The following is an 11,391-nucleotide window of genomic DNA, read 5'->3' as shown; positions in this document are numbered from 1 at the left end:
GCAGGGAATAATTGAAAAACACAACGATGACCTTCGTTGAAATCAACAACACCAAACAACATGGTTTTTAGGAGAAGATTATCTTGCATGACAAACTTCCTCAAACAAGAGCAAGATGAACTGAGTTTCTAGGTAATGGAAAGTCAGTGAGTATTGTGTAGGTAGACCTCAGTAAAGAATCTGGTAAGGCATCAATAATAGCCTCCTCTTGAAGCTGAAAAATCTAATAACTTTTGGACTCCTAATAAATTGGATCAAAAATTTCCAGGTAGGTTGCAGACAGAAACTAAGAAATGAATTTCAAATGCTCCTCATAGAATCCAGTACTTAGTGGTATACAGAAAAATTCTGTTCTAGGTTCTCTTCTTTATATACTGTATTTAAATGAACTCCTGAGTATCGTCGAGCTCCCGATGATAATTTACGCTCAATGATGCAAACATTCAGGAAGAAATAACAGGAGACACAAACACATGTGCACCTCAGCCGAACCTAGTCATTCCGGTTTGCTGGTCTAAAAAATGACTAATGCCTGTCCTCGCTCAAGTGTACCTACATGAATATTTGGGACACAATAGCAAATAGGTACAACATTGAGGACGAGTCAGTGCTCGTATTCTGGTCTCACAATTACCTTATGGTAACAGTGAGACTACGGCCATTTGCGATGTGGTTGCAGCCAAATGGTCCAAAGTCCAGTAGACTTTAAGACGAACACTTACAAAGTTGGTTACTTGTATATTCATCACAGTATACACAACCTCAATGAGATCCAGACTTAAGAAGTGAGTCTAGGCTGAAAATCCATGTTAACAGGATGACACGGATATCTCGAAAAATTTCAGTTGGCCTATTCAAGGAGAGACTAGGCACTCTCAGAGGCTAACTAGGAAAGGACTAACTTAGGCCATAAGCCTTTCGTCCTCGATACACAAATCTGAAATCCCTAAGAGACTAGTGTAGTCAAGTGGATAAATTACTTTCACTGAAGGCTACAAAAGACTCCAACAGGTTTCCAAACGTAAAGCAATTTATTGATATATTGGCTTATCACAAAGATTGATGAGAGCTTCACTTATAACTAAGCAGGACTTATAGCAGTGAACGTGAGCTCTGACTTGGTTTTTTGGAAACTGTAGCTTTTAAACAAGGATACTTGTCCTGACTGGGATATGGTCCGTTCTCCTATGCTAATCGAAGCAGCTTCAATCTTGTCAAAACCTCTTGGCCTTATATTCTCACGTTCGCTGGGCCGACGCACGTTACCATAAAGCCGGAAACTGGTTCACATCACACCGATTTTCAAAGGAGGTCGATGCAGAGAAACTTCAAGCTACAGGCTAGTAGCACTTCTCTCTATGCCCTCGAATATACTGGAACGTACCCAATGATAAGCCAAGAAATCGGTTCGGGGGCTTAAATTCAAATCTTATAAAGAGCGCCTCTAATAGATGAACCCTTAACCATCAGAGAATAGGCGTTTTAGAGTTGACCTTCTGATGACTTAGAGCATTCTAAATACTTCTGGATATCCCTCTTGAACTCCTACTTAACCTCAGTACCAAAACAAATCTCAGGAATAACACCAAGAAGCTGGCGACAACATAGCAGGATCGACTGTAGTCACACCTTCTAATCCTTATGGGCAGTCAAATTCTGAAATTCGCTACCGACTGAGATGGTACAAGCGACTTCACGGGAGTCCTTTAAGAGAAAACGAGACATATTTTTAAGCACTACAGACAGTTTCTCGCTATAATTTATTAATTTTTTTTTTCATCGTTTATTATACCTAGGTTCTTACCTAGAGGCGTTGGTGATCCACTGCTACTAGATACGGAGGTCCGTCAAACAAAAGCTTTTTCCGTTCCCTCTAGAACCATTTTAATCTATTTTGAAGACATTGTACAGTTTGGTTGCCGCGTAGTTCATTCATGGACGGTACATCGGAATGGCATTAGGACGCAAAAATGCTGTAAGTTTGTTTTTTATTTCTTGTGTTTACTGGGTCAACTCTATATCTTTTATTTGTACTAAAATATATTTCACTCTGCTGCCGGAAAGTGATGATATGCTTTGATCAAACCTTTATTCTGGTAGGTTTAGTTAGGGATTCGAATATAAACATACGTTAACTACATATAGTATGACTTTTATCCTCAGATTATGTGATAATATAAACTTCGGAACTATCATCGTTAGATTAATAGATGAGAGATGAATATCAGTCACCACTCATTCTCCCCCAAAATATTAAGATGCCCTAATCTGATAAGAAAATGTACAGTCAAGCAACCAATGGACTACTTTAGTGCATAGTGAATAACAAAGTGTTCAGTGACAAGGTTTCGGTCAGGAGAAATGCAAGAACAGGTTTGTTTGCTTCATTGTGATTGATTTTCATCCACAACAGTTGTTGAGACATAGTCTAACCTTTAGTCTGGATATAATCCCTCTCCATCTATCTCTCTTCAAGCACCCGAGAAGTTTCACCAACCCGCTCTTAAACATTAAAGTCTGGAACAGAGTACATGAACCCTCGGTAAATACAGCACAATATTGTTTTTTTCAGATGTCACGTTTTCTTAACCACTGATTCCCAATGTAAGTTTGATCCGAGAACACTGCATTTCTTTTTAATTCTGACACCAGTATTCTCTATCTTATAAGTAAATCTAGGTATCCTTTTTATTTAGTTCACCTCATGCACTGGGTAGACAGTGAGGATATTTAACGCGTCTTAGTCGTCAGTCGTTGAGGTTTCGTGAGGTGAGACTATAATCTATAGCGAACCGACGGAATCAACGATGGCTAGTCTAAGATTTTGACATGTTCACTCATCTATATAGTTAAATAACACTTTTGCATCATAGCTGGTGTTAGTTCATGTTGAAAGCTTTTATTCCTAGATCCTAGTCCTAGTTCCTCATACTAATTTACTTCCCTCTCTTGAGCCCAGTAAACAGGTGTTTTTTCCCAAGGTCGTTTTGGAATCTCCCAAAGGTCATCCACAAATTACAGTCTCACCGCTCGTGATATCACATACCATCGTACTTTGTTTGTTTCAAAAGTTGGTTTTTAATGAGATTGCAACTAACACTGAAAATTGTAGGGGGATTAATAACAATAAACACCCATGTGTCCGTCAATAATACTGCTTTCTCATATTGAAATTTGATACTTGAGAAGCGGATCAAACTCATTCTACAATGATTTAAAATCGGTCTTATCCGCTACAAGTCAGGTGTATTTAGGTATCGTCTTTAAATAAATGAATACAGATAAGTACACTTTAATTAAAACACTATGATTGAAGTGCGGCATCAATGGGTGTCTATAACCTAGATAACGTCATTTCATAAATGGCTGATCAAACTCGTAATTAGTCCATAGAAATTTCAGGACAACGTGTAAACCAAAGTAACCAAAACTACTTCAGGAGGAAAGCTGATTTCCATTGTTTAACTTACGATTCAGGATTACTGTCTCCAAAAAGATCTGGATATCATTCATTGGTATCTTGTGGATCAACCACAACTTAAAACTTGACCAGGAGTGTTGCTTAAATCTGCTTACTCATTATTCTAGTGTCACTTTTTCTTATTCATTTATTCATTCAAATCCAGATAGTAGTACAAAGGAGGGTAAAAAAATATATGCACCACATAATAAGAATATGTGACTGCAAAGAGGTAGAGAAAGACAAGTATAATATATAAATGTAAATGAATAGAAACTAGTGAGTAGGAGAAAAAGAAAACAGTAGCAAAAGCAGTTCAGTTCGGAAAAAACGACCAAAAAGATTTCTTTCAGGTGGAGAAGTTACTCTTACTTTCATGAAGAAAGTGAAAGTTACAAAAGGATCATCACCGGCTTCTGTTTTGAGCCATGTATAATAACCTCTCGAGCCATTGTGTTCCTCTATCTTCAGTACTCCAACTTGGGAGTCGTGAAGGACCAACAGAAGCCAGTCCTGTACAGCTTTCTTTTATATCTTGGTACCATGTCATACACTGGCCATCTCTCCACTTTTCCCGGCTGGCCTCTGCGTCAGTAAATAATGCACGATATGGGATTCATCGGGAAGATATTTTTATTACGTGGCTAAACCACCGAAGTTAGTGTTTCAAGATGGTGACATCAATTGAATTATCGTCACTTTGCCCAAGCACACGTTGCTAAACTTGAGCATTACTAACATGGTGTTGCCATTGAATGTCAATAATTTTTCGGAGACAACGATGATCAAATATACAGTCGCTTCACATCCTTAAAAAGGGCCAGAGGTAAATCATCTGAGTCTGGCGATATGTGGCACTTCAAGAGTCGGAGTTCCTTGCGAACTTCAGCCTTGGATGGTGGATCAGTCGGTACTGACCAAGGTGGATCGAACAATATGATCGATTTTGCTGGGGCAGCAGACCAGCTGAACTGTTTCTTGAAGACGTTAGTAGATGTTATTGATTGGTATCCCATTAACTTTAAAGATTGTTTCATTCACTGACTTACTGTCAGTGGTTTTGATTAGTTAAAAGAGCTTCCGGCAGTCACGAGATACAGCTGATTACTCCAACTCAAAAGCACGTTTCGTCTAACAGGCTTATCAATCCCTACTCAAACTCTGCACAGCTTCGTTTCGTAAGAATCTACGTCTATCGTCAAACTTGCGGTTACATGGAGTGGTCCGATGTGCCTCATGAGGTCTTAAGGAACTTGTAGAAACCCAGTACTTACAAGTGGGACCTTTCGCGAAGCCGCAAGCGAATTTATCATTTTTTTGGCCTCATGCAAATTCAAATTCTGTAGTTTCCTGTGGGTCGATAGCTAGTATTGAACCCAGTTCGATTTGATATTTAGTCGCAACAAATGCTGTAGCCAATTTGCTTACAATTATCCGTTTTAGACGATATGTTTGTTGGCCACTGAAACGCAAGATAAACTCAAACAAGGGCATGATCAGAGCCCAGATAGGTACTTCAAAAGGAGCGACAGTCTTGTACACGACCACGTCAGCGGTAACTGATTGCGGTGTGGTCAGTCTGAGTTTAGGTTTGAGGTGCAGCCGGAGGGCATCGGTGATGACTGTGCTGGTAGGTATGTCTGGCCAGAAACAAGTCATATTTTGCGCACAGTTGCAATTGGCGGTTACCGTTATTTAATCTGCAAGTAACAAGTCACTATTGACCACTTGGACGACTCTACTGCACCGAGACGCCCGACCTGTGCATTCAAGTCTCCGGCTAGTACTACAATATCTATCAAACGCACTTTCTTTAGAAGAATACTTAACTAGTGGTCAAACTCATCCTTGATTGCATCGGAGGTGCAGTCTATCGGGACGTAGGCGAATACTAACGGAAAAACTTCACTTATCTTTGGAGTCTCATCAGCCCTTGTGGTCTGGTGTGTGACAAAATCTCAGCACGGATACAAAAGGCTCGTCTAGCTTACGCCAACTTGCGTCATTTATGGCGTAGGAGAGATATCCGTCTACCAACCAAAGGACGGGTTTACTGCGCAGCAGTTCTTTTCGTTCTACTTTATGGCAGTGAAACATGACCGGCAAGAGTGGAGGATATTTGTAGGCTACTAGTTTTCGATCATATGTGTCTTCGAAGCGTTGTTCGTAAGTCCTGGGACCACTGAGTAAGTAATCCAGTTGTTAGGAAACGGGTACTAGGTAATGATGGCAAATCGATTAATGAAGTAGTGAAACTTCATCAGTTGAGATGGCTTGGACACGTGTTACGTATGTCCAACCACCGACTGCCCCGACGTGCAATGTTTTATGGTGTAGGAGTAAGTTGGAAGAAAGCTAGGGGCGGCCAGACCAAAACGTGGCACAAATCCATGAAGTCACTGACAAGTGGGCGAAGCCATGTTGGTAGGTGTAGACTACCTGATTGGGATTCGCGAGATGATAGCAATCGATGGTTAGAGACATTGAATGACATGGCTCAAAATCGTTTGCAATGGCGAAGGTGCATCCACTCTTTGTGTTCTACCAAATTCTAATCTTCTGAATTCTTCATGTCCTTATCTTTTTTTCTTTTCAAATTTATTTCACTGGATTATACACCTTGAATAACATCTTCAAACCCTAATCTTTCTGATTACTGCTTATACTCTTACTACTTCTATCACTATGGGATTTGAATCGTTAACTGCATCTCTGTGTCAATATGATATGGCAACTCAAACTGATGTACGTACGTACGAAGTTCTACGTTGTGACTGACGGACTGATTAAGGGGAAGACATCGTATCAGACGCTGATCTCTTCTTACTTTGATGAAACTTTTTAGCCTATTTATTTATTTATTTAAACACACAAATATCGGTACAAGGAAGCACCAGATACATATGCGCCGCATAAATCTCATTCGATTTGTGTGAGGGCTGTGATACTGCCCAGGTGCCCAAACTGAAGCAGGTGGTTTTCTTAGGGGGCCACACCCGGAGTCATTGACCTAAAGGTCTGATCCACAAGGCAGTGGAGCATCGTGAGGAGATGCAGTCCCATGGTAGCCGGTGACCAACGATTGATTCATACGCCATTTGTCCTCTCAGGATACTGGAGCCCATTTACACCATTGGTTTGGAATCAGAGTTTTCCAACTCCCTTAGGTGGACTCGCCTTGTCCACCAACCCGGTTAAAGCGTCGGACATTCGCTTTTCGTCCTCTCAATTTCGTAAACAACACCGGTGCCACGAGATGGCAGTGAGTAGGACTTCCCTGACAGAGGCTATATACGCGTGGCCATGTGAGAGCATTTGGAGAGGGAGAGCGGACTCTCCCCACTCTCGGCCGTACCAGGACATTCGGGGGCCTTTTTTAACCTAACTGCATGATTGACCGTTAATGAGGGTTCAGTCGATTAGTGCTGCCTCATTTCTTGCTCTTAATGCAACTAAATTCAGCCCCGGATAAAGGCATGTGAAATAAGCTTTTCAAAGTGACGTATGAAGAGCAAATTTGTAGCACTTTAGTATAGTCTTGAATATTGGTCTCAGATAGATAACAGACATCGATGTTGAGACTTTCTAAAGATATAACCAACCCTGACTGTTGTCTCATCTGCATTAGCGTGCGAACGTTGAAGGAAGCCAGTTTCAATGGCACATGTGCTTTCGGAAAGGCTGTTTCAGACTTCGCATTCAATAGTAGTGCTCAACTTTCGACTGCTCAGTGACTTGAGAGTGTTTAGGCAGGACAGGTTTTCCACCATAGGCAAGCTGCTATAGGAGTTGAAGAATATAGGAATGTACAAAATAGTTAGAAAGTGATAGACCAGTGACACAATTTAAAATAAAAACGAGTATTAACAGATAGTTTTGTGTGATTTGCGAGAATGAGGATTGAAGCACGAGTAGTTTTAGTCATAATTTAGTTAGTGAGCGGGATAGTATACTGCTTTGATACTCAGATCGAAGCAGATGGTTTTTTTATGGAGCAACTCCGCGGGCATCTATGTGGAGGTCTAATCCACAAGGTGGTGGAGCATCGTTAGATGTGATCCCATGGTAGATGAGCGATAATAGGTTCATACACCATTTTTCCCTAGGATCCTTGCACTCATGTGCACCATTGTTTTGGAATCCGAATATTTCAATTCACCTAGGTGGATCCTCTGTACTCACATTTTTGTAGCAAACAACTGGTGTCTGGCCTCTCTAGGGCCTAAGTTCTCCGACCCATCTTTTTTACAAAAAAGGCAGTATCACTAAAGTTGGCAATTTTTTAAATGCTAATTTAGTAGTGGTTTTCGTTTTGGGAGATTTCGACATCCATATTAAAGTGAGGGAAACCTTATCTGTGGTATTTGAATCAAAATAGTTTTTTTTCAGAATTTAGCAATGTCTTTTTTGAATTTGATCGTTAGACTCGTCTTCCTCCAGAGGTAAATAGGATCTTGTTGGTGAAAAACCTGCCCTATAACATATCAGCGGAAGAAATGTATGATATTTTCGGCAAGTACGGTGCTATCCGTCAAATTCGCATCGGCAACACTCCTGAAACGAAAGGAACTGCTCTAGTTATCTATGAAGATATTTTCGACGCTAAGAACGCTTGTGATCACCTCAGTGGCTTTAACGTTTGTAACCGATATCTCGTAGTTCTGTACTACCAGAGAAACAAGGTATTCTGTATTGTTTTATTGTGTCGTTATCATGCTTTATATTAATTTGCATATTTCCATATGATGACGTCAGCGAAAATTATTTGTCTATTAAATTTATACAGCCATAAAACATTAGTAATATGGTAGCCTCCATACTGTCTAAGAATGTAAATGCAACACCTATAAAGCAGTCAATGTTAAAACATCCTTTAGTTCAGACCTTTTTGATAATAAGTATAGGGGCATGCCGGATTTTCTGTCAGGTATAAGCACCATATAGTTAAGACAAAAATATCGAACGAGCTAGACGGCTTTTTGATGCTTATATTACTCCGACCTATTTAACAAGTTTCACGTGGTTGATGTGTTTGACATAGTAAACGAATCTATGCTTGTTAACTAGGTTGGCCTCGACTGTTTCAATCAAAACCTGTGGTCTCTGAGTTCGTGTATAAATATCAGGTTCTTTTTAACCCTAACTATACGTATGTGCATAATATTTTTAGGTTGTTCTTAATGGCTTTTCCTTCCTTTTGCAGCAATTCAAGAAAACTGATGTAGATAAAAAGAAAGAAGAATTAGATCGGTTGAAGGCAAAATATGGATTAAATACTCCGAAAATGAAATGATTCATTTCACAACGAATCCGAGGCTTCTTCGCGGTTTTTCACACCAGACATTCTTAAATCCTTGTGGAAATAAAACTTATAATTTTGGCAAAATAATCAATAAAATGTATAAAAGTAACGTGATCATTTTTTGACAGTAAACTTAAGATATTCTGATTACATAAACAAAATGTAATCATACTGCAGTTGTGCTGTTCTATATATATAAAAATGTAAATCAAATGTAATAAAACGGGGGAAATTATTGTTTGCAAAGCAACCTTCATTCACAAATATAGCATTAGAAATATCAATACATAAGAACGGGAGTATATGAAGGTTACTTATAAGTTTCGAAAACGAACTGTATTTTAGTACTCCATTCGGCATTGATTCATGGAAAATAATATTGTTAATAAAGACTGGTTTCTAAATTTTCCGAAATGCTGTTAGAAATCATTTATATTAACTCAAACTAATGATCACTAATCAGCATGGTTGTAAAAACAGAAAAGGATTTTAAAAAAAGACTGGATTTTGAAGATTTCGCTAAGCTTCTGATATAAACAGTTTACCTGCAAGAAGTAAATAAAAGTAATAGAAATAAACTAATTAGTATTAGAATGTTTTAGGTTAATTATGCGTGCTCCCAGTCTATCAAAGGGTTTGAAAACTCGGTAGTACAAAAAATGTCAACAAGTATTAGACATTGAACTTACTAGGTCTTGAGTATCGGCTACATTAGGTACGAGGGATATTGACACTACCCGGTTACTCAAACCGGAGTGGGGTTTGAACCTGGGGTTAAGCGACTAAAATTTGGACGCATTAAGCGCTGAGCCACCATTCCACTATCACCTAGTGAAGATCTAGGCATAGTTATCTTGGGTGGGGACGATTATGCCGAAAAGATATGTGGTTGTAGTATAGGCAAAATAAGACAAATTGTTGGTCAATAATAATGTGACAGATAAAATTAGAAGCACCTCGCGGAGTTGTTTAAAAAGACTAAATTTGAACAAAATGTTGAGGTCTACGGGTACAATAACAACCATGCTGTATGGTTTACCAGAATATATGAAAGTGGTTGCCACTCCAATTTGTTTTGGATACAACCGATTCCATTCATTATGTGGCGGAGAAAATGCCTGATACAACTCTTAAGACCACTTCAGAAAGAAACTGTCAAGCATACTGTGAAAACCCCCAAATTTTCGGGTAGTAAGTTTAATAGTTACAAATAAATTAGCGGTATCGCCAGTTGTGTCATTTTTATTCACCAACTTCCTTTAACTGCACTAAGCTTGTTGGGTGACAAACAAGTCAGGATTCCTGTATCTACATCATAAGTCAATCCTTAGGCGAATAATGGATATGTCCATCTAATTCAACAGTGAATATTACAGGCTGTGGAATAATAGAAGAGATTTGCAGCTCAGGTGGATGCCTTTGGTGATATTGTGTTTTCTCAGCCAGATGGTTTAATCGCCTTTATTATCATCCTGGACAACATCTTCGCCGCCTGTTTCATGTAAAAGTAAGCTTCCCAGTTCGTCCCGATGACCTTATTTGAGATTGACTGTCTCCGTTTGTCCTTGCGTTCACCTTGAGTGACTTCGTCAGTTGACCTTTGTTTGACCTTGAAACTACTTGACCTCTTCTGTAAGGGTTCACAGATTGGATCTATGTCAGCGCGTCTGTTGATTGCTAGTTGGTCTGAATAGTATGCTTCCAGGAGTTGTCTGGGATTCTCGGAGTTTTTCTGATCCAGAATTCTGACTTTTCTCCGACCGAATTCATTTCCATATTTGTCTGCGTTCATTAATATCAGTCGCCTCGCCGATAATCTTTGTTGATTTGTGCATATATAAAGAGGGCGTCCAATTTGTTGAATGTGATATTTCTAGTAATTTGGTTATTTCTATTGTAAATAATACTGTACTTGTCTTTCTGTGCCGCTGTACCTCTTGGTTTGGTTAGAATTAGTGGAATAAAGTGGTTGTGTTTATTCGAAAGGGCTTCAGGATCCTGATAGTTTTTGATGTTGGTCCTCTGATGGTTTATCGGGATGTTGCGAATGGCGATGGAAGTTCTTCAGTTAAACCCGTATAGCTTAGAGAACATATCACCATGACACACTGAGATATGGTAGCTATATGGTTACCACTGAGTCCACTTCCAGCACATTTATCTGGCGTAACTTGGAAATGGATTGTTTAAAGAAACAAACAACCAACTACAGTTTTAATGTTACTGCATAGATTGTGCCTTCATAGTATTTACAAAAAAACATGAATAATACACATGGTAAATTGAGCGATATTCTTTCACCTACTAGTAACATTCAATTTATATGAAGAATAAAATGATAGTATATAGTTTCTAGATGTCAGGTTGGTTGAAATGTTAAAACAGAGTATTCAAATAAATAGTCAACAGATCTTGCTAATTCTAACAAAGATGCCACCTGGATTCACCTCCGTATAAACACTTCTTATAGCGGTATTTGCATTGGTGGCACAACTGAATAAGTCGGTTGTTAAATTCAGAAACAGTATCCTTGATGTTTAAACTCACTTGGTATTTTTTGGTTGAATCTTCCTAGTGATGTTTAGGACTGCAAATGATCAGTCTCTTATTGGCATATGTGCATACTGTG

The 11,391-nt window shown here is 39.1% G+C and overlaps 2 protein-coding genes across 2 annotated transcripts in view; one reads left to right on the top strand and one right to left on the bottom strand.

Annotated features, from left to right (window-relative positions):
- Nucleotides 1-1,944: 1,944 nt before the first annotated feature.
- Smp_032060 (hypothetical protein) lies at nt 1,945-8,871 on the top strand. The gene is made up of 3 exons (XM_018790346.1): nt 1,945-1,975; nt 7,885-8,142; nt 8,664-8,871. The coding sequence occupies exons 1-3, from the start codon at nt 1,952-1,954 to the stop codon at nt 8,751-8,753; spliced, it is 372 nt and encodes a 123-aa protein (XP_018646354.1). The 5' UTR covers nt 1,945-1,951; the 3' UTR covers nt 8,754-8,871.
- Smp_139520 (eps8-related protein) overlaps nt 7,494-11,391 on the bottom strand; it is a 46,990-nt gene continuing 43,092 nt past the window's right edge. Inside the window, 1 exon segment of the mRNA XM_018790345.1 lies at nt 7,494-9,307. The gene's annotated coding sequence lies outside the window, so the exon portion shown is untranslated.

The sequence above is a fragment of the Schistosoma mansoni genome (genome assembly GCF_000237925.1).
Source record: "Schistosoma mansoni, WGS project CABG00000000 data, supercontig 0125, strain Puerto Rico, whole genome shotgun sequence".
In the NCBI taxonomy this organism is placed as follows: Eukaryota; Metazoa; Platyhelminthes; class Trematoda; order Strigeidida; family Schistosomatidae; genus Schistosoma; species Schistosoma mansoni.
Note: the sequence above shows the minus strand (reverse complement) of the source record. Positions and strands in the feature narration are given on the sequence as shown.